This window comes from Lethenteron reissneri, chromosome 7 (genome assembly GCF_015708825.2).
Source record: "Lethenteron reissneri isolate LAM-NWPU_2019-01 chromosome 7, ASM1570882v1, whole genome shotgun sequence".
Classification (NCBI taxonomy): Eukaryota; Metazoa; Chordata; class Hyperoartia; order Petromyzontiformes; family Petromyzontidae; genus Lethenteron; species Lethenteron reissneri.
The window spans coordinates 9,709,325-9,733,364 of NC_083785.1; the positions used below are offsets into that span (position 1 = coordinate 9,709,325).

A 24,040-nucleotide genomic window follows, 5' to 3' on the forward strand; every position below is an offset into this window, starting at 1 on the left:
TTACTTATCCAAGGAAGAAAAACTTGTCGGGATAATCATAAATAAGAATTGGGTCACGGATAATTGTAGACATCGCAGACCCGACAGCTCCTGCGGATGATAGGATTCTTGGTTAACATGGTCGTGGATTCTCGTGTATTGCATTTTCAAATATCGCCAACTGAACTCGAAAGCTCTTTGGTTTTTTCGGTAAAGCCACGTAATTTTGCTGTGACGGTTCCACCTGAAGACGGAAGCTTGTGTTGCCTCCGAAACGTCGTGATTTAATTTGTTTTCTTTTTTTGACTTACGTGACTTTACCGAAAAAACCAAAGAGTATGGATCCTTGCAGTCACGAAAACTTCAAATCTAGAATTAACTCGAAAGGTTGCATCCGTCAGCCTGATACACAATGGCAGCAAGGTCCTTTCATCAGTTCCGTGATGCCAGTATTATTTAAGCAGCAGTAAAGAGCAGCATTTTTTTTTACACCAATAAGTGACCACCACCGTGTTTGTGGCCAAATTAAAAATCCCTTTCCACGCAGCAGTGAGAGCGAGTTTTTATTTTTAGACAGCGTTGTCTGCTTTGTATTACATTAATCTGAGCCATAACAGCGGCTTCGAGTTCCCACGTTGAATCTCAAGTTACGTTGCACGTCACATCCGTAACTAGCGACGAAGTTTAATTAAACACAAGGCAGACAGCACTGTATCATCCATCGCCAATATTTTCACATGACCGCGACACAACAAAAGATTTATTTTGCGAGCATGCAGCAATCGGCACCGCGTGTCACTGCGATAATGTTTCGTACGGAATTTTAGAATCTATTAAACCAACTTCAAACATTACACACGAGCACTGGACGTTATTCGATTGCTTCGCGAACAGCGTCAAAGGCAATCGCACAGTTGGAATCAATTCGACAATGAAGAGTACTTTGAAGTGTTTTATTTCCATACTTAAAGGTTCAGAAGGTGGCAGCCAAGGCATGGGAACGCATCCACCGGGAAAGATGGGGAGATGAAATCAGTTCGGAGCGCGCGAGCTGGGTGGGAATTTTTTTGTTTGTTACCACATCGCAGGATTGTACGAAGAGACGCTGACCGTGGCATGGGGGAAGGCCTTCATCCAACAGTGGATTGAGCGTGGCTGATGACGATAACGATGAACACAACAAATATTTATAGGCGTTTAACACAACACATCTATGTGCAAAACAAATACTGCACTAACCTTAATTTGTTTTGGGGAGGGGGAAAAACTCACAGGAAACGGTGTGCGATATATGTCATATCTAGGTTAAAAAGTACTACATATCACAAGCTGCCCTTATATGGTATTAAAATCTTTCATTGCGTAGTATAAGACACCACATGACAAGCGGGTTGATTAACTTAACAAACGCAGGTGATTGAAGCAAGTCGTTAACTGTGTTCTATAGATCAACCAACCCTAGGCGCTAGGCTATAGTGCTTATGTTATGCAGTAGAAAATTGTAGCTGTCCACCATGAAGTTGAATCTGTTGGTGCATACATTGTACGTGTCTTTCTTTAAATCATGCATTGTTAATATACCGGTTCAAGTTTAACTTAACACTTAAACCGCTACTTTATTTTCCAGAGTACAAATCCTGAAACGCATATTCACAAATGTCTCGGTAAGCATTTTTCCTTTATTGTAATTTGTAATCTGAACAATTTTCCTGGACACTGTAAAAAAGAAAAAGATCCAGAAGAGACCGTTTAGAAACATGTATACTTGAGATCGTTCGAGTGTGAACGGTAGTGTTGTAATTTACCAAACCCACTGCCTTTTGGCTAAATTATATGCACGGACAGCATCTGTGTAGTTTTAAATTGGACAAAATTCCCCAAATAATTAAACAAATTCAAAACCAACGAAGGTTTGGTTGTACATATGCAAAACATGCAGGGCGATCCATCTACAGACACCCCACTCATTTCTAATGACGCCCTTGCTGTCAACTAAAGAGGTGATTAAATATTGTGCAGGCTCGGTTTTAAAAATAAAAGTCTATTGGGTCAGTTTTAAAAGATGTAATGTTTATTGACAGTGGTGGCAGACATGTAGAGGCTTGAAATAAAATGTAATTTCCTCTGTAATTTCTCCCCGTTATTTTAGTGGAGTGCCTATAAACAGATCGACTTGTACAAAGGGTAATAAAGAGACACAATTCAACATACCAAAACACACGTTAATGTGTGGATATTTTGTTGCAGTAGAACAAGGGATGTTCCATAAAGGTCCCTTTGTACCACAAGAGTGCGGATATGCCAAGTCTGTTTGACAAAAGGTGAGCCTTGAAAGAAAAACTGTTGCTGGAACTTCCCAAAAGCAGTTTTATAATATGAGCAGCATAAAAGCATTCACATTTGCAAACCAAACAAGCAGAAAGTCAAACTGCTGCTACTCGGAAACGTGCCAAATGGCAATTTTCTTGTTTTCCTAACTCGTGTTACGGCTAACTTGCGTAATTTTAATTTCAACCAGAGCTCTGTGTTGGAGTCTTGAACTTATCTCACGAGGGGTCGGGTGCCTAAGTAATGTATTTTAAACTATTTAACAAACATTGGCAAATTGTGCCACCCTTTAAGTCAAGTCTTCAGCAGCGTCTATACTCTTATTTCTATTCCACTGATATCGCAGCTACAAATTCAAGAGAAGCCACAAACTGAGCAGCTTTGTACGGCTATATCATCATACGAATGACTGCTTACGCAACATGACGGAGCACCCTTTACGCGCAGTGCGAAGATTTTAAAGCATCACCTCCGTGTGTCCAAAAATGAGCAAAATAAGCCGATGCGTGACTCATCAGAAGGTTACCCAATTTGCTTTTCTGCAATAACAGAAAGGTGACACAATGTTCATTACAATCTTACCACACCAAGCCTCAACAAAATAAACCAACACGTCCGTGAAATGGCAAGCGATTGTAAAAAAAAAACAAAGTTACTTTCTGACCGGCAGTTCAAACGCAACCCCAAGAATCGTACAGGCAAACGGATGGACAGATGGTAGAGTGGAACGATCCACCCCTCTCCCCCAGCCTCTGGAGATTCAATGAATTGTCACGATTCCATTTAAGAATTTAAGTGATTCTAACATTGCGGGGAGAAAGGTAGTTGCTTCCTAGTGTGACAGCAGGGCTGATGTGAACCAATCACATACAACGTTAGATGAATTGAAAAAAAAATCCCTTGCAACTTATGTGATTTCATGCATGTATCGCGAGCTCAAGAATTAATCGACGAACAGATGCATCGTTCCACTTGTGTATGAAGACTATTACCAGGCGGAAACCCATGGATACATGCATATCTTCTGCAAAGCAGTGAATATCTTGCAGCAAAACAAAACGAAGCGATCATAAAATCACTTTCTCACTAAAATCGTAAATTTCACGTAATCATTTGTTCCTTTTCCCATTCCCCCTCCACGTATTGCTGCAAAAATGACCAAATAATGAGACCGATGACAACAACGCGTGGGTGAAAATTTACTCTATGATATTGGGTTCGTTTGCCATCTGAACCAATCAGCAAGAGTAGGTGGTGGGGGGGGAGTGGAGAAGGTGGGGTGGGTAGCGTAAGAGGCGGGCGTTTGTCGTGCTGCGTGACCTGGGGCTCGGCTCGGTCACGGGGCAGGGAGGGGGGGGGAGAAGTGAGGGTTGGGGGGGGGGGCAGCATCACGAGGGGACAGCGTCGTGCTTCGCCCGTTTACGTGGCGTAGCGCTTGGTCCACTGGCGCGCCGTCCGGTCGTGCTCGCTTCTGTTCGTCAGGTACTGCGTGGCGATGCTCCCCACGAGCGGGTCCGCTGTGACGAACGAAAACGGTAGCAGAGAAACGCGCTCAATCACGCACACTCTGATGCGGCAAACATGGCGGGGGGGGGGGGGCCCTTCCTGGCAAAGGGAGCTCGAGAGAACACCTCCAGAGGTGATTTGGCCTACTCTTCCACACTGGCTAGATGTCTTGGAAGAGGCGGGAGTAGACACACATTACTCCCCACCACATACGACCCAGCCGACAATTGACTAATTTTGCATAAAACATGTGTTTTTGGTTGAATCGCGTAAATATAAATGTGTCGTTAAACCCGCCACAGCCAATTAGTAAGGTTTGTCACGAAAACAGAACATGCCAATTCATTACTGAGTACAGCATGCCGGTGTGTTGGAGAGCAAATCAACTACATTTACAATCAGAGTACGACGTTTCGCCAGTAATTACAACCAGCTTCATCAGGCGACAGCCAGATTTGTGGAGAAATCCTCCTGTTTTGTTCCTTAAATAGAGGGATATAAGTGATGACGTCACTTGTGAGCCCTTCACGTGTGAAAGGGGGGGCGGGATTAATGAACGCATATAAATTACAATGGGTATCCATTACCGGTTGGGTTATATTTATGCGATCTAACTCAAAAAAACCTATATTACGTATGATATTGGTCACAAAAGCCTACATGTTAAACCGACTAACTGTGGTGTGCCTATTCGTACTGCTGGCAAGGCAGGGCTAGCATGTGTGGGGCACATCTAAGGCTGGGGCTGCGATGAAGATGCTTCTGCAATGGAAACTTGAAGAGAGGAGGAGGAGGAAGAGGGAGGAAACAGATTACGGTGGGAAACAATATGATTGGTTGGACAGGACTTCTCCTTGAGAGATGCTGAAGGTCACAGGAGATGGAAAGTACCCGCTATGAACATCAGCTATCAATTATAAGGATGACATTGGAAAGAAAGGGAAACTGCATTTCACTGGTGCCACTTAATAGCTTGCTTGGCTTGAAGTGGCCCGCTCACACGCCTGTACACAGCACACCTTGTTTACAACTGGCATTTAGCTTGCTGTTAGATACTGGCTGTCACAATAACTTCAGTAATTTCTACAACCCGCTGGAAAGAGACAACATAAGATAAAACTGCTCTACAGGTGTTGTTAGTCTAACTCAGAATGCACAAAACAGGGCAACGTGCGTTGAATAAAAAATAATCTACTACTTCTTACGGTGCGGAGAATTGATCTGCAAAGATCTTAAATTTGGAGCTTTCGTGACTGCAGGAATTACTCTTTGGTTCTTTCGGTAAAGTCACGTATAAAGATAAAATAATAAATTAAATAAAGTTTTCTTATTTAATTTATTATTTTATCTTTATACGTGACTTTACCGAAAGAACCAAAGAGTGATCTGCAAAGGTTTATACATTTGTGTCGAGGTGGGCTGGTGAGCCAGCGGACGGCTTCAGGAGCACCCTGGTGAATATTCAAAGCGCTGCTGGCGAATGATTAAAGAGGGCAAGTGGTGTTAATGTGCGCTCCGTGGTTTGAGGTTAGTAGCCACAGTCTCACCGTAGGGATAGGTTCTCAATTGGCCATTGGTTTAGGGAGATACTTGCAACTGTCGTGCGACCTGGCCAGAAATGATAGCTGAACGAAGTGGCTTTCACCGCATTGAAATATATTGCATCCAAATAAAACAACTAGAATTTCGGCGGCTCATCGGATTCCTCCATGAAAATAAAATTCAGATTCTGATTATCTATGCATTCATCTTGAACATCGCACCGTACACAGCTAGCCGAGCACATCTTCTCTCGGGCTTTCTCCAAGCACGACTACGGGCATCTTCAGTGGTTGAAGAATCGCCCAACAGCGGCAGCCCAAACCCGGGAAAGACCACACTCAGGATTCCACGCAGCTTTGAGAACCCACGTGGAAAATTACGCATTTATGTAACGTGCAAACTCAGCGAAGGCTCCACTCACCAGGGTTGCAATCGGTGAGGAGGGAACAGATGGAAAGGAGCACTTTGGAGATGGTGAGTGCCGGGCTCCAGTTATCCTTGAGAATGTCCAGGCAGATGACTCCCTGGCTGTTGATGTTGCAGTGGTAAATGCGAGTGCGGAAGGTCACCTAAGGGAAAATTGTTTGGCACCATCAGCAGAATCCTGGCTTATAAGGCATGTGAATATGTGTCGATTCAGCCATAAAATATGTGTATTCTCGTGCTCACAATACACACGGTAAAACTCCTGTTGTCTACAGCAAGGTGAACATTGTGGCTCCTATTACCTGCAATGTCAACCACGAGTTTTCTCCACTCATCCTTACTCGGGTCGCATGATTCATAGCATAGTGTGTGAACCACTGTGCCACCGCTCTAGCTCAATTAGCATTTAGTTTTCACAAATTATCGATTCTTCCATGCAGTTTAACGGATGAATCCAGAGCTTAGGAATCAATTTCAATTGATGAATCAGTGCATTATTACATGCCTACTCACCTGTTCAGAAATGTCACTGTGTAATTTGCTGGCAAAATGCCCTCTCTGATTACACCACTATCACAGCGAATTTGTTCCCACCATCACAACAACAAAAAAACACATTCATGAACAAAGCATCTTAGCAATATTGATGTATTCATCATCACTTAGCCATGGTCAATCCCCTGGCAGATGAAGGCCTCCCTAAAGCCACCGCCACTTCTAATGATCCTGTAGTCACAATCTGTCAAGCACTTGCCCATTAATTTATTGTCATCGCTCCATCTCCTGGGTGGACGTTACATTCCTGATGTGTTGCAATGTCAACTATTCCGGGAAAACTCTGACCTCTGCTCACCGAGTCTCAATTCGGTAAAATGTTGAATACCATGCAGTCTTACTGTATTAGTTGGAAGGCTGGCGGATATTTTTTTTTTAAATGATGAAAGAGAAACCAAAACATCCTCATCCCCACCCTGCCTTACGTACAATGCGTAAACACTTGTGTGCCTGCCCGCAGGGCTGCACTCGCCTTTAACAGAATGTCACACAATGTGAATCTAACATCGCCAGACCGCGCAGTCTGGAGTAATGATGACAAGGCCCCTTTAGTTTTGGATACGTCACAATGCGCAGCAATCGACACTGGTATTATACATCCGAATAATACAGAGGCAACGATTACCCACTTAGCCTTAACAGATTGTGCGGGCAAGTGCCGTCAGCAAACACTTATTTAGGTCGGCGTGGTGCGCCTGGGAGTTGTGTGGCCAGCCACATTTTCCTCCCAAGTTCTGATGTGGTACACGCCACACCACGTATTCATTTGAGGACGAGTCCATCTCTGACAGGTCTGGGACTGGTGCAGATGTTATCCACTACTGTCAGCTGTGGCTGGGAGTCGAACCCAGGTTGTTGGATCCCAAGCACCATGTGCTAATCCACTACTCCACCCTTGTAAGTAAAAGCCTAAACCACAGGCACTTACTCAAACAAGCATGGCACAGTATTAAACACACAAGGGTATAAATATATGTAAGAACCATGTAAGCAAACACATTCCCGAAATTTAAAATAGCTTGGTAAAATTATCAGGAGCTTTGCAAAAACAAACAAGAAGTATATAGCACTGTACTTTTTAATGTTTTTTTATTTATAAAAACACACACCCAGTATTATGCCATTACTGGTGAATGCCGTTCTTATGGGCGCACCCCCACCTCAGCAATCTGTTGCACAACACAGTTGCACGCAACCGAGTCGCTTATGTGTGGACGTCTTTGTTGCAAGTTAAAAGCAGCTGCACCAGCCCCCTTGCTTAAAAGCAGAAGCAGACTCCACTTTCGAGTATCGATCTGCTCAGATATGATTTCTACCGACTTAGTCCATCACGTTGACATTTGCAGACGCATAATTGGTCGTAAAGGTGGGTGGGGGGGTGGAGCTAAGCGGGAAAAGGGAGGGTGGGGGCTCTGCATTTAAGGGGTGCGGCCAGACACTTTGAGCCTCACCCAGACGTGACCACGGCAGAGGTCGCAACCGGGTACCCGATACCCGTACCCTACCCGATACCCGGTGCGGCCGGGTACGGGTAGGCCGTGAGTCACTGGTGAGTAACCGTTTGTCACTCATTTCGGGTAGGGTACGGGTAGGGAACGGGTACCTATACCCGGCCGGGTACGGGTACCCATTTGCGACCCTGGTGCGGCCGGGTACGGGTACGGGTAAGGAATCAAAACCCGTTTGCGACCTCTGGACCACGGTGCTGCAAATACTCACTCAGTAGCGGTCAAAGCCGTCGCAGGCGACGACGACGATAGAGTTTCACGGCAGACTCCAGGAGCGATTTGTTCACACAACGGATGGGCTCAGGTGTGGATGCGCCCAATGAACACAACGCCCATAAAACGAGAGCTCACCTTGGGTGGTTTGAAGGGGTATTCTGGAGTGAAGGTTATGTCCAGGAAAAACACTCCGCCCTCATACACAGAGCCAGGAGGGCCCAAGATGGTTGACCTCCATTCGTATATGTTGTCACCCTTGGGGCCAGCACTGCAAGAAAGGAAAGTTCCATTTGAGGCTTGCGTGCTATGTTCTGCCACAAGATCACTATACACGTAGAGTCGCAAGGCAACAAAGCTTCGTTCACATAAGTTGACAGTTGTTAACTCCATTGACGGTATGTATATTATCGACCCTGGTAGGATGATGGGCTGAATCAACCCTCAAACACGATTTGAACTCACAACAGTCAGATTGTGGGCCACCCAGGTTGGGTATCGGAATCAGAGTATTTATTTATCCTGGAGAAATCCACTGATCTATGAAGCTCTTTTTCACAGATGTGCAGTAGGGGCAGGTCATAAAGTTATAACAACAACACAAAATAAACTATAGGAGTGTAGAGTATCGGACAGTTAAGCTATTAACTATGAATAAATAAACTACAACCAGCTATTAGTTCATTTTCAGAAGCGACCTGGCCACAAATTATAGCTCAACGAAGTGGCTTATGTAGAAATGTATACTAGACACGTTTCTAAATGTGGAGGACAGGTTACACTATAGTATGTATAGCATGTGTTTTATTATGTGCATATGTACGTTCCTGTGTGAGTGTATTTGGGGAGCGGTAGTGTAGCGGTTAGCGCGCTGCGCTACGAACCCGGCGACCCGAGTTCGATTCCCGCTCACGGCCAACACCAGTGACGATTATCTAAACCGGTCCTGGGCCTCCCATAGGTCGACTCAGCCTCAAATGAGTACCCGGTGTGATGTGTAAACATCGCCACTGGGGAGACAAAGGCGGTCGGGCGTGGTGCTGGCCACCCACCCCCTCATGTACCGTTCCGGCCTTCATAGTTGCTCGCTAACAGCACTTGCCCCTACAGTCTGTTATAGGCTATACGGGGGAACTTTGTATGTGCGGATAAACGCCGTATTGTTTGGCAGGGCACCTGTGACCACTTGCTTAAGTCTGAGGACAGCTTGATTTAGGGCGGCAAGTGTGAATGTTGGCGCACACGTTGTGCATTTGTACCCCAAACACAAGGGCCATGTGAAAATGTACGAGGCAAACTGAAGCGCCACGTCACAGCGGCGGGGGCGGCACCTTCTGAGACCTCTTATCCATTTGTGTGCATCGAGCCATGAGGTCACGACGCACAGCGGTGGTCCACCCACTCCAACAACCGCTTTCTCCAAAACAGAATCATCTTTCATCTTTATTTAGACTGCAGGAGGAATCCGATGAGCCATGAAGCTCTTTCCACAGATATTCATTAGGGGCGGGGTCAGCAAGTTACAGCAGCACGGTTCTTAATAATAGAGATTTTTGGGTTAGATCACGTAAATATGAATGTGTCGGCAAACCCGCCACCACCCGACACAGCCAATTAGTAAGGTTTGTCACGTAAACAAAACGTGCCAAATCGTTACGAGTACAGCACACCGGTGGGTTGGAGAGTAAACCCACAACATTTACAATTTGAGTACGACGTTTCGCCAGTAATTACAATAAGCATCATCAGGCGATAGCGAAAAACGATAGGAGTGCAAAGTAGAGAAAATGGTAAGCGAGTCAGAATATGAAGAAATAATTAATACATTATTCAATCATACAATTCCGATTCATCAAGATTTGCCAAGGCAGCAAAAACAACAACAAAACAGTCCCAGACCACACCAAGATATCACACAGCAGTAGTCACTCAATAAAACTGGACTTTTAACGTTGAACTATCGATACACCGGTAATGATCAAAGTCGCAAATCACATCTGCAAACGACAAAGAGCGATTCGCACGGACGTGCCGATCTACGTTGGCCCACGTGCCCGCGATAAGTGGGGCACAGCTTGCGCCATTCATACGGCGGCAGTTATGTGCTGGCAATGCCATAACTCTGGCGTACAACGACGGGGACATGGCACCTGCTGCTATACGGTCATGTGTAATATAACACCCACATCATCTGCTCCATAGCCAGAGGGTCAAGAACACCCAAGTACACACAGGGGAACTATTATGCATTGATGTCAAGGCCATTTTGACACCCAACACAGCCACCGCAAGCTGGAGGAAAGCCACGCGCATCCGACTGTGTATATATCTATTCAATGAAAAGCTAACAAAGCGGTTCGCAGGGTCTACCATTTTTAAGCGACGTCTCATTTTAATTGCCGGGCACATTCTTGTTGTTTTGTTATTCGCTTCAACTCATCGTCTCTGCTGATCATTTCCGAAAAAAGAAAGAAATAAACGCGCTGGCGACACCTTGCCAATAAATCTACCCGTGCAGTGCCTTTTAAAACCCGGTTATTAACTTCCAACGGGTGTGATTTCTCCGCAAAATATGACAAAACCACACGGCTGAGTGAACGCAACGTGCTTCAGCGTGTCCAGTCGATTTTTTTGCTTCATTATTTTTTATTATTCAAAGCAAACAGACGCCCAAGTCCCACGCCAACCACCGCCTCTCGCATGTGCTACGCTAGACCCCAGTAACTGTAGACTCTGCGACACCAATACGGTGAGGGTAGACATCTAAGCTCATCACGCACAGCACTGGAATACAGTGCTGCCATGCTCAAGGGACCAATGCACACGCACGCACGCACCATGGACACACGCACACGAGCACGCATCTGCGCAACCTCATTACGAACGAGTAACAGCCACGCCGGACACTATTTTCCTTGGCACCTGAATGATGTCCTACTTAATTGCGACTTCAAACCAACGTCGCCCAAGCATCAATCATATCAAACGCGTCTGCATTTCAGATGTTCTTCGGAGCTTTCCCATCTGAAGCTTCGTCGACATCCTTGGACGCACTGGCCCACCGCTGCGAAGCGTAAAAATAATCTTTGTTATTTTTAGTCCGTCCACCCCGCCTCAGACAGGGGGCCGTTAAAATGTGCGCCCCATCCACAGAGCGGCCCCGCAGTCGTGTTTTGGACGTAAAGGAGCTGGGCGGGAAACAGGAAACATATGGGCAACACACGTGAACCGCAGACATCCCCAAGCGAGCTCGCCCACACACAACAACGCACATCCCTATGAAGCACTCCTGGCCAGGTGCAGCGATGTGTGCACTTCTTCCTCTCTCTCTCTCTGCACGAGGAGGTCCATTGTCCAGTTGCTGATTGAGGGGATTGGGCGTCGAGTCAAGAGCCCACAGAGGTACCCGCCGGGTGCCGTGCTCGCTCCGTGGCAGCGTTGGCAGGGCCCGGTTTATTTTCCGTGCAGGTTCTGCACATTTCTGCCCGTTATTTTAAGAAGCCGTCATCCTTTTCGGTGTCTTGTGATATTACTGCCAGGGTTATGCTTGGGTTCAAGAAAGGGACTTAAGGGTGTAAGGCCTTCAAAGCTTTGCGTTTAAGATGAGGATTTCACTTACGGCGGTTTTGATTTCCTAATGAAATGAGTTTGGCTTGGGAATTCATATTAAAAAAAAAAAACATGGATTGCATAAAGAAGATATGGTGATGAACTCTGAACCTAGTAGCCTGTGTTTGAGTCCCGACCAACACTGGTGATGAGTGATATGTGAACTGATCCTCGCTTACCAGCAAGGTGAATTGTGTTCAAACAACCTCTTATTGTCATCAGTGTATGGTAATATGACCCATATAGCATAAATAACAATGAGCACATTGATATCTTGGTGGCAGAGAAACCCAGGACGAGTCTGAAAATGTCACAAACTCAGCAAATTATTGTTTTTCTTAGCAAGAATACTTCCCAAAGGGTGAAAGCCTCTTTGTGCAGATATCAGTTCAATGCTGTAATCTCCACTCATATGATGAAAGATGCTTGCGAGATGAATGGGCGTCTAATCGTACTAGCCGATTGAACAGCCAAGCTCAGCAATCCTTGACCTCTGCTGTCCATTACACTCCGCTCAAGTAAAAAAAAAAATGTGACATATCGACCGTGGTAACAATTGCTAGACTAGTGATAATCATTAACAGCCGTGCTTTATCCACTGCTGGGGGGGGAGGCCTCCCCCACAAGCTGTTGATACCCCACACGGCCTTTGCGATGCAACAATCAATCGAGCGCCTGCACACCAGTCGATTTCCCACTCTACGTCCCCACGGATGTGTTCCCACCATTGGCTGCCAATCCACCATCAGGTCTCATCCACTGGCAAATCATCCTTCCCAAACCCACGGACTCTTCTGAACAAAGAACGCTGTCATCTCTCCAATCTCTTCTTTGGCTGCCATTCCGTCACCTGCCATGGCGGCGAGATGTTAACAACCTTGCCTGGTATACAGGGAGGCCGTGGGGATTTGAGCCCGACCCTGATGCCTGTATACTTAGAGTTTGCATGTTCTCTCTCCACGTCGTCACGTGGATTTTTTCTCCGGGTCCTCCGGTTTTTCCCTCCACATTAAGAATCAACGTCACCCGTTTTAGAGTATTTGGCTGCTATAAATGTCCACAACACGAGCCACTTCGTTGGGCTATCATTGCGACAGTCAGGTCGCTTCTGAAAAAGAGCTACATGGCTCAGTGGGGTCTTACCTGGTAAAATATAATTTAGTTTTAGTTTAACCCCAGCCATCGTCATCCTTTTTACTGGTGTGTGCCGTCTCATCCGCCGGCCATCATCAACGGGAAGAATGTTTCCCATTTGCGTTTGTCCTCCGATCCGTGTGTTCCTTCTCGCGTCTTCCATTGTAATTCTAAGCATGGCCCTCTCGATGCATACATTTCATCTTTTGTCTAATTCGCTTCCTCACTGACAATGTATTAAAGCCATGTGTCATCGCAGGAAATATGCACTCGTTGAATACTTTCGCTTGAGGTACACGCTGGGACGCCGCTTCTCATTATCAAACTCAGTTTATAAAAAGCACCCCAACCAGTTTTTCGCCCTCTTAACTTCATCATTTTGATCCTAGACTCCCTTCAATAACTGACAGTGGTATATTTACTTAGCTGTCTTTTCCAGTTATTTTTCTCCAAAACATAGCTTCATTTGTCGAGCGAAATCATTTCCCAAGCAAAACTCTTGATTATTTTAACACGTAGGCTTTCGCGACCAATATTATTCATAATCAACGTTTTTGGGTTTAGATCGCGTTATTTATAAATGTGTCGTAACCCTCCACCACCCGACACGGCCAATCAGTAAAAAAGTGTCACGTTGACAAAAGACAATTAGTTCACTGCTTTAGCCCACGGGTGTGTTGAAGCGTGAAACCACAACAATTGACAATTTGAGTACGACGTTTCGCTGGCAATTGCATCCAGCATCATCGGGCAATTCGCCAGAATGGCGAGGCTCTGCTGTGTCTCCCGTTTTTATATAGAGCAGCACTCTTGATTATGTTTGACCATACTTCACCACACTTGTCAGTGTTGGGAAGTGAATGAATGGTGGGGGTGCCCAGGACTGATTCAGCAGATATCATGTGCTACTGTTAGCCACGGCCAGGAATCAAACTTAGTTACCCGGGTTTATATCCCAGCAGTGCAACAGCCTAGGTAACACTGCTCCCCAGGAGTAATATATTTCCTTACAAACTATTGTACGATACCGAGAGCCAAACACACACGAATCTAACAACTTAGTAATTTCCTCCATTCATCATGTGCCATATTCATAATGCTGCACATAACCGGTTAAACAGCCTGTCCAATGAGACCGAATATGCAAATACAACCTCACACTTGCTAAAGAGGCTGCAGCCCCGAAACTGCTTGCTCATGCAACTGGTGGTGCAAGGGTCTCCACTCGAAGGGGGCTCTCGACACCCCCTGCTTAAAGGGTATTTATTTGGCCTCATACTCTTAGTTCTTTCGGTAAAGTCACGTAGGTAAAAAACTGAAATTAAAATTAATAAAAAATAAAACAATAAAATCACGACGTTTCGGAGGCAACACAAGTCTCCGTCATCAGGTGGGACCGTCACAGCCAGATTTGCTGCATCAAGTGAGGGAGGGATTCAAGATGCAAGCTTTGGTATTTGGCCTACTCCTCCATGCCGACCAGACGCCCGAGAAGAGGTGGAAGTACCCACACTTTACCCCACCACACGTGACCTGCCAATCGATTGATTAACTGTGTACCCATTTATTGCACGCTGCTGGGTGGACAGAGGCTCGTGGGTTATTCAAGGAACTTGCTCCACTGATTCTAGATTTGAAGCTTTCGTGATTGCAAGGATTCATATTCTTAGGTTTTTTCGGTAAAGTCACGTAGGTAAAACATTAAAATTAATAAAAATATTTTTTTTTAAATCACGACGTTTCGGAGGCAACACAAGCTTCCGTCTTCACCTGAAGACGGAAGCTTGTGTTGCCTCTGAAACGTCGTGATTTTAAATGTTTTATTTTTATTAATTTTAATGTTTTACCTACGTGACTTTACCGAAAAAACCTAAGAATATTGCTCCACTGAACCCGACGGCTTATAGACTGCAAGTGCAGTGTGCCAAGCATTACACCACGGCAGCAACCCAAAGCTTGGTATTTAATTGTTATAATTGAGCCAAAATGCTACATTTGGCTTCAGGTTAATGAATCGATGTGCATGACGAAAATATGCTTTACGCATTCTAAGCATGTGTAGATTCTTGGTGCTCAACTGCCTGCCACTTTTGTGACCATAATTTGTGCTGCGGGAAGCAAGGGACAGAGTTCACCCATTCAAGGCCAGTTTTGGCAGACGAGGATAAGCAGAGCCTGTAAACATCCACACAAGCGCCAACTTCGCTTTTTTTAAACCAAGAAAAAAAAAAGAAAATTCCTTAAAATTTAGAGCAACAGGCTGCTCATCGTTTGCCGAGTACATTTTCACAGAAGCAATCCAACTCTTACATTTTTTCCCCCCTGTTTGTAGCATTCTTGCAAGGATGCGTTTCGTTTTTTCGTCGTCTTAGAAAATTAATTCAAGAGCTGCCGCAGATTTCTTTCTTGGCTCTCGGGATAATGCGGCCAAGCGCTGTGGCCCGCGGGAATCATATGAGCACATTAATGGAGGATGGCAACGGCTCGTACGGCAGGTCGGATGAAAGCACCCCCCCCCCTCGCCGCTCCCTTCCTTCCCCCCCAGAGGCCACGATCTCCACGCACGCGTGACACCCGAATCCACCACGCACGAGAACGTCCAAACGAGCGCGTTTCCACGACGCTCGCCGAGTATTCCTGACGCGTCACGTTCACAGCCGCTTGACGCTGATGTAAAAAGTCGAGATATTTTCTCTTCTTGGTTCTTTCGGTAAAGTCACGTAGAAGGGAAATATTAAAATAAGGAAAAATAAAACATAATAAAATAATTCTTAGATGGTCCAGAAATTAAATTAATTTTGGCTGTATTTGAATTTTATTCTCCATGGCGTCATGTCTTGCACTTTTGTCCACAAAACAAGTGATGTCATTTCAACTGATGTGACATTCAATTTCGATTTAAAGCTTTCGTGACTGCAGGGATTAATCTTCTTTGTTCTTTCGGTAAAGTCACGTCGAAGGGAAATGATAAAATAATAAAACATAATCAAATAATTCTCACGACGTTTCGGCCACAACACAAGCAGCCGTCCTCAGGTGAAGAACAGGTCTGTCGGAAAGACAGTGTCTGAATTATGTTTTATTATTTATTATTTTATTACTTCCCTTCTACGTGACTTTACCGAAAGAACCAAGAAGATGAATCCCTGCAGTCACGAAAGCTTTAAATCCAAATTCAAGATATTTTTCTCACAACCTATTTTTTTTCTCTCTCTCTCTGAAAGAGAACGGTAAGGAATTGCAGAAGAAACATAATTTACGTGTTACTTTTTACTTAGATGTTTGTTTGTTGTCATATTTTAAACACAACAGTCCGTTAAAGCTGTAATTCTTCAATGCTAATAATTGTGTTTGCTACTGCAATGTTTTTGTACTCTGCGCTCATGCGACAAGAAATCGTGACTTCCCAAAGAAGTGGTACAAAGGTTTGCTCCCCCTGGAGTGATGATGATTGAGCGAGTTATCACTCAACTGGGCATTGAACCTTAACACAAAAATAACTGTCCACCTGTTTCGCACCTCCGATTAGCATTGTTGGCTACGTACTGTGCAAAAGAAGTTCAATATACATACAGATAGTACTGAGCGAAGACAGACCATGACCAAAATAATTAAATTGAGGCAACTGAATAAAGGTTGAAAACCTCAGAAGGGAAACATTTATCCAAAGCGGGGTCCTAAATGCTTTCAATTACAGGCGAAAAGTACTGTGATGCCATTCACTTGGAGGATATAATATGAATGACGAGTGCAATCTTTTAGTCTGTTGTCGATCCAAAATGCAATGTGTATACCACGACTATCATGGTGTGCGGAGGCCTTAATCCAGTGGAGGTATTGACAGAGGGCTGTAAATGATAGATTTTCTATCAGGAAACCACACCTTTCCTTGAGTAAAGTCCACCACATTATTTGAATTTTGCTCCAAATAATTCGAATTAAGTTAATTTATTGCTTGATGTAACTTCCTATGAGGCCAATAATTCATCCTGAATCTCTTGTTATTTAAGACCAAATCACCCTGAATGTGCTCGATCCCAAGCCGGGTTGAGCCTGGCTAGTGCTTTGATAGAAGACTGCCTGAGAATACCAGATGTTGTAGACTTGAGCTGTGAGCTAGTCAGGAAGTGGCTGTAGAACACTGGAGTCTTGCACCTATCTGTGCAGCGCCTTAAGTAACTCTCTGATTTACACCATTGGAACCTCATTTGCCAGTAAAAAAATATGATAATTGTTTTTTTACCCTTCTATCTGGCAACAAAACTGACACCTTTTTTTTTTACAAGGAGTCATGTTTGCATAGACCACAATACCTGCAGCCATAATGCAAACAAAAAACATAACTCTGATAAAAAAAAAACATAACTCTGATAATAGTGCATATATTATCAGAGTTATGTTTTTTGTTTGCATTATGGCTGCAGGTATTGTGGTCTATGCAAACATGACTCTTTGTAAAAAAGGTGTCAGTTTTGTTGCCAGATAGTAGGGTAAAAAAACAATTATGTTTCACTCCCAGTTCATGAAGAAGCTCCCAATACTTAGAGTGAAATGTCAGACATCATACCGAAAAAACACGCGATACAACCCGAAAACAGATCAGAACTACACAGCACAACTAGAAAAACCTCGGGAGTTGAGCTTTGAGTGCTATCCCCTCGTGTGGAAGTATTTTCTCAGGGTAGTCAGGCTTCTGTTAAATACTCACAAATAGAATTGTTTACGTATGTATTTTACACTTCTTTCGCACCGTACGTAGCCAACCATGCTAATTGGAGGTGTGAATTGGCCAGAAGTCCCAACACAGGACCACACCTGTCAACCCACCTTACTACAGACCAATTCAGACCTTATTGGCCACCCCGTGCCCTTATAAATCTCGACGTTAATCTTATAAAGTCTCATCAGAAAGGAGAAACACAAACCAATATGAGTGTATTTATTTATTATTTGCCCGTATTGAAACGGCTGTATGCGATATGGACCTGAAAACTGAATTTCCCTGCACAACAATACGAGTAAATCGTATGGGTTGACAGGTATGCAGGACTATCCAGATAAATAGTTTTAAGACTTAGTGTGGTGTTCCTGAGTGAAGAGAAATTATTTTTTCTCTCCCTCCCTCTCTTGCCTCTCTCTATACGTTTGCTATGAAGAAAGGCAACTGCCATAAACGTCGCCTATTATATTACTCATCCGTTTAAGGCAAACCTGTCATCAACAAAAGTGTTGGGCGTTTTCGTTTTTTTGTTTAATTCTCATCATAATGTCATCATTAGGAGGAGGAGCAGGAGGAGGAGGACAGAAGCAGCGCTAATTTTTACGTTGTTTTCAATGTCGCGGGTGTTCACACTCCGCCCAGGTACAGCTGCTCAAGAGTCAGAGCCACGACGTTTTGGATGAGAATCACCGTTTGCATCCCTTCCAACAAGGTGACATAAATTGATCGATTGTGCTGACCGCAGACAATTTCAGTACACAGCAGTGCACGGAAACGTGGCTCAGCAGCACCGAGCCGGTAGCCAGTCATTGTGTAGATTCGATACAATTACAACGCAACACATTCGTCAATAACGCTGCCCTCTGATAGGGGGAAATATATGACAGGCAACGTTTCAGGCAATTGCCCTTCTTCTTCAAGGACAGTGTTGTAAAATGTCACCTATTATATATATCTCTTTCCCTTCCCCACCCCATTCAGGGTGGCGTTATGACAAATGTGTTGAGATTTTTCTTATGTACGCTCGTGCACCACTGCCAATGCAGCATCGCGCCACCTCTGTTTTTTGTTCCAACACGATCATTGTACAATAAACCTCCACATAGCCATGACGCAGTTGGGCGCAACTCCATGGATCCTAAATGCAATCTCGCCAAATAAACCACCGGGAACCATTCAGCAGTACGACACTGCCCCACCCCCCCCATAACGTTTCACGGTGTGGCTGCGTCCATTGCCGTGCGCCGGCTGACGATGAAATCTAGCGAGACGCGAGGGGTCGGGGGGCCCCTTCAACTCACCTGCAGTTGGGCGGAGGGTCAAGCGTTATCTCGGCGAGCTCCTTCTGGATCCTGCACGCATTCGCCCATGAAAACAAACTGGGTGAGTTATCAGAATCAGAACATTTATTTATACTGGAGGAATCCGACGAGCTGGATATATACAGATGTTCCAGTTGAGGCGGGTCAGAACGTTACAACAACAAACGGTACAAAAACACGACAGGAGTGCAAAGTATAGCAAAGGTAAGCAAAAACATTTAAATACTAAATTATTTTTATATTACACGGTGAAGCCCACCGAGCTATTAGCTTATTTTTACAAGCGACCTGGCCACAAATGATCGCTCAATGAAGTGGGTTATCATGTGAATGTATAATGTTGCGAATTTTTATTTAAAAAATAAAGGAAATATACTTGTCACCCTGTGAATGACACTGCTTGATATATATTTAGTGGCAGGTAACAAAAAGCTAAATTAGTGGATATATTTGATTACCATGTCAATCGCAAAATGCACGGCATGAACGTAATCAACAAATGCAGCTCTCAGCGTGTAACTGAGCGACAAACGCTCGGGCAGTTAAATACGCGCCATGATTATTACCGTGCATTACGTGTTACGTCAAGTAAACAAGAGCAACACAAGATATGCTACGATCTTTTAAACATGAAAATACCAGGAACCCACTGAAAAACTACAATATTTTTTTCATACTTAGAAGGCGTTAACTCAACATGCCCAAAGGAAAACAGATTAGCAGTGACAGCCAAGCACCAAGAGAAATCTGATCCTTAGCGAATGCGCCTTTGCATTTGGCAAGATTCCAAACAGACCACCCACATCTATTTAAACTACAGACCCTTCTCAATGTTATAGCCTTTTTTCTTGCAGGATTAAATTATTCTTCAATTTAAAAGCCACTTTTGTGCCTACGAGTGTCCACGCTTTAACACACCAGTCCGACGACCAAAACGAAGAGACAATTCCTCAGCAATTTGGCTCTGCATCCATGGCCAACTGGTAGCGACACGGGGGGCGAGCACGGTATCCATTTCAAAATGCACGGCGTGAGCAACTGAAAGCGGACGATGTTACTCGGCCGTTGGGGACACGATTAAATAATCAGTGGTCACCTGTGGCAGTCGAACAACTCTGTCTAGATTTACACAGCGCGGTAATCTAATTCACGCACGACAATTACGGAATTCGTGCCACAATATCTGCATTGACCTTCGGGAGCACCGTCGAATGTGGCGTCACCATATAAAATACGACTCTCTTATATATCACCGTCATTTTAATATGATGACTCTTAACAATTCCTTCTCATGCTGGGGACTGCATAAGCAGTTACACACGTCACGGCACACAATAAATCACTTTCCTTATTTCACTTCAGAGCATTATCCCCTATCCTCGCCTCTAGTCCTGCATAAAAACCTCATCAGCCTCAACCCTTACAATTTGCATTTCTCCTTTCCGCAGCGTAAATTCAAGTGCAATAAATATGATTGTTTAATTAATAATAAAATGCATATTATTCCAAAGTAGGGAGTGTTGGGACAACCCATAAACAAAAAGGAGATGAATCGATTGGTTGTTCAGGCCTTGTAAGGGTAGTACTCTTAGCTTTAGTATCAATGCCCTGCTGTGTAACCTTCATGGACTGCTTATTTTGGACTCAAATGTAATAAATAGGGTGCGAGGAGACGAAAAAAATAAACCTCACTATGTAATGTCCTGTGAGCATGCTGGTAGAAACGTACTGAAAATCAATAGTAGTAAACAAAAAATGATCCCAACCATTTTCAATCCACCGATGAATGAACACACTTTCCCATGCCATGTTGGTCATGTGTTTGTTTTTTATAATCATACTTTACCACACTGGTGGGTTGGTGAAAGGGGCAGGAAGGGGTTAGCTATCGCTCGCCAATGATGTTAGCCGTGGCCGGGGAATTAAAATTCGGGTAGCTAAGTTCATTGCGCAGCGCTCTAACCGCTGCACCACCGCTCCACCCTGGTACCAATGTAAAGACACATGATGGAGGTGAAGAACATCTTGGAAAATTGATGATCAACCATTGGTGTATGAGCTATTAAGAAGCTAACTGATAGATTTGAATGGCTGCCACGAGTGAAATCAGACTTGCGGTGATAACGACATTTAAAGTACAGACGAACTTAATCAGACATTACTTTTGGTCTAAGATGTGTATTTTAGCATTGACAGACATGGAGAAAATTACAAGAACGTTGTCAAATTATGATGCCTGGTACACTGCGAGTGCGTACATCCATAAGTCGGGACGTGCGCAAATCAACACTCGAGTTTTACTTTTGTTGATATTAAAAAAATACCTACCACCACTTTGTATGTTGGCAGCCCAGTGTCCATTCTTATACCAAAACTGTGGAATTTACTCCATAGCAAATGACACAATCTAATGCCTCATCAGCCTTTACGTTTTACATAACATGTAAAGTTGTATGAACACATCCATGATAAGTACTTCCTGTCCTTCCCCCACACCTCTAATTAGCACGGCTGAATACGTACTACGCACAAAAAAAGTTCCAACACACATACAATGACGATAATGTTTTCTTGTTTTTCTTTTCATCATTTCCCGCGATTTTATTCCGATTATGCTTTTGCCGTCATCTCATGAGATAAAGCATTCATTCACATCTCTCGTAAGGTAATGCAACCCTACGATTTAGCGAACGGCCTATGGAAGCAGAAACCACATATCTACTTTTGAGATTCCTTCAAGTGACCTCCGATGTATTAGGTGACATCATTTTTACCCATCCCACCAAGAGACATGTTCATCGCATGACAGTCAACCCTATATATTCGTTTCCTGGAGCTGAAATTTTGGGCAAAATTAAGTGCAGAACCAAATTGAACGTAATATTTTTTGCGCGCTCATTCATGACGAAGATGAAACTACACTTGAGAATCCGGTTTATTTGTAACAAACTCTACGCAATTCTATAGGTCTCTGTGTGAGTCGATGGGTCTTTATGTCAGTCAATGTTAAACCGGGCTGAGACAATCAACTCACTCCACTTGAGAACCCATTTGAATCATGAGCAGTAGCATGAAACCAGGATCCAAACAACCTGGGATGTCAACGGTGCTAACTCAGCACTCCGACCAGTTTTCCACCCAGCCACCTTGACGATGATGACAACTTTCGATTTAAAGCTTTCGTGACTGCAGGGATTCATCTTCTTGGTTCTTTCGGTAAAGTCACGTAGAAGGGAAATAATAAAATAATAAAAATAAAACGTAATAAAATAATTCTCACGACGTTTCGGCCACAACGCTACCTGAGGACGGCTGCTTGCGTTTGTCGTGAGAATAATTTTATTATTTTATTATTTCCCTTCTACGTGACTTTACCGAAAGAACCTTGACGATGATGACAACGACGATCAAAAAGCCACAATCACTCGCCTTTTTGCGCTGGTCGACAGCTTGGCGGCAGTTTTGCCCGGAATCTTGGCCTCCTTCCTCCGCGGCTGGGCAGGCTCGCGCTCCGGCTGGTCAGCGTCCGAGCCTGTGCCGCTTGTGCCAGGGCTGTCTCCGGATCGTTGCTCCCTCTCAGCCGCACTCGACATGGCCTCGTGTCAACGCTGCCGGTGCAACACAACTCGCAAATCAACCCCGCGTCACCCATCCCCCACATTGCTCCACCTCCCCGAAACACACGTCTGGTTTATATTGTTAGGTTTTTTTCGGTAAAGTCACGTAGGTAATTTTTTTTTAATTAAATTAATAAAAGTAAAATAAAAATAAAATAAAAATCACGACGTTTCGGAGGCAACACAAGCTTCCGTCTTCAGGTGGAACCGTCACAGCACGATTGCTTGATACAGCAATTGCTTGATACAGCAATCGTGCTGTGACGGTTCCACCTGAAGACGGAGGCTTGTGTTGCCTCCGAAACGTCGTGATTTTTATTTAATTTTTATTTTACTTTTATTAATTTAAATTTTTTACCTACGTGACTTTACCGAAAAAAACTAAGAATATGAATCCTTGCAGTCACGAAAGCTTCAAATCTAGAATTAACACACGTCTGGGTTTGATCGCCGCCCGCGTAAGGTAAAGCACATGACCGATGAGTGCTACTAGTCCCGATGACCCAATATATGGCCCACAGATGTATGCAGAATGTAAATCGTCATCATCACCAGCCATGATCCACTGCTGGATGAAGGCCTCCCCAAGTCATCGCTATCTCTCACAACCCTGCGGGTTTGATAAATCCAACTAGCACCTCTACATGAGCTGATTTGTATACGTACAGCCCCTCTGCCAGTCCACTGCTGGATGAGGGCCTCCCTCCACCATGCGGGGCCATTGGCGTTATTTCACACTTCTTCACCAGGCTGGCCAATGCGGGTTGGTGAAGGTGGGGAGAATAGACGGTCGATCATAGTACAGTACAACAATGGATTTTGCTGAACTGCTATATGCTGACAATGCAGCCCCACGACAGCCTAAAACACCGGTTTCATGCATGGTGGTCACCCATTCAGGCACTCGCCATTCTCAGCCCTGCTTAGCATAATACAAAATGTGTGGCGAGCATGCAAGGATGAATAACAAAAAGCGATGCAGTTATATTAAGACATAATTCAATAACTAACGCAAAGTAAAGGTTTATACGCTTGTATTCGTGAACCCAGTGTTCTATCCACATACGACACTTCAGTCATTAAACATCATCGCAGGAACAATAATAATTTTCGCAAAATCCCCACCACCAACGTCACACAGATGTTATTTCCCACACTTTCATATTCTCATTAACAGAAAATAAGCAAATCAGAGTACAAAGACACGATTGCCAAGTCCATTAGACATACAGTGTGGGTATTTAGGCAGACGGTAGGCGAAAAAAATAGACTAATCTTCCATATTTCCCATCGGGATGTAAACATGGTTAGCGTGCATCATCCTCACTATAAACGGAGAACTGCTGAGCAGTACAGAGCGACACAAAGGAGCAGTATTCACAGGTCACAGTAACTCCATTGGCATAACATGAAGCGCAGGAACTTTGGAAAAAACTAACAGGCTTTTTGATCCTCGCCAGCAATACTGCAGCCAGTCTGCCATAAATCCTCTCTTTCTTTTGCAAATCCTGCCATCACGCACTCTCAACAGCACCCTCACAACGGAGCGGTTGACCTTCAGTGTTAAATATCAAGGTCTGT

General features: G+C 44.3%; 1 protein-coding gene across 2 annotated transcripts in view; it reads right to left on the reverse strand.

Annotated features, from left to right (window-relative positions):
* Positions 1–529: 529 nt before the first annotated feature.
* The window catches only part of LOC133357408 (ubiquitin-conjugating enzyme E2 E2-like), a 28,212-nt gene continuing 4,701 nt past the window's right edge, over positions 530–24,040 (reverse strand). For both annotated transcript variants that reach the window (XM_061575333.1, XM_061575340.1), the window contains 5 exons: positions 22,272–22,450; positions 18,822–18,872; positions 8,196–8,328; positions 5,777–5,924; positions 530–3,824 (listed from right to left, as the gene is read on the reverse strand). In XM_061575333.1, coding sequence (XP_061431317.1) covers positions 3,727–3,824; positions 5,777–5,924; positions 8,196–8,328; positions 18,822–18,872; positions 22,272–22,435 — 594 coding nt within the window. In that variant the 5' untranslated portion in view covers positions 22,436–22,450 and the 3' untranslated portion in view covers positions 530–3,726. The remainder of the gene's footprint in view (positions 3,825–5,776; positions 5,925–8,195; positions 8,329–18,821; positions 18,873–22,271; positions 22,451–24,040) is intronic.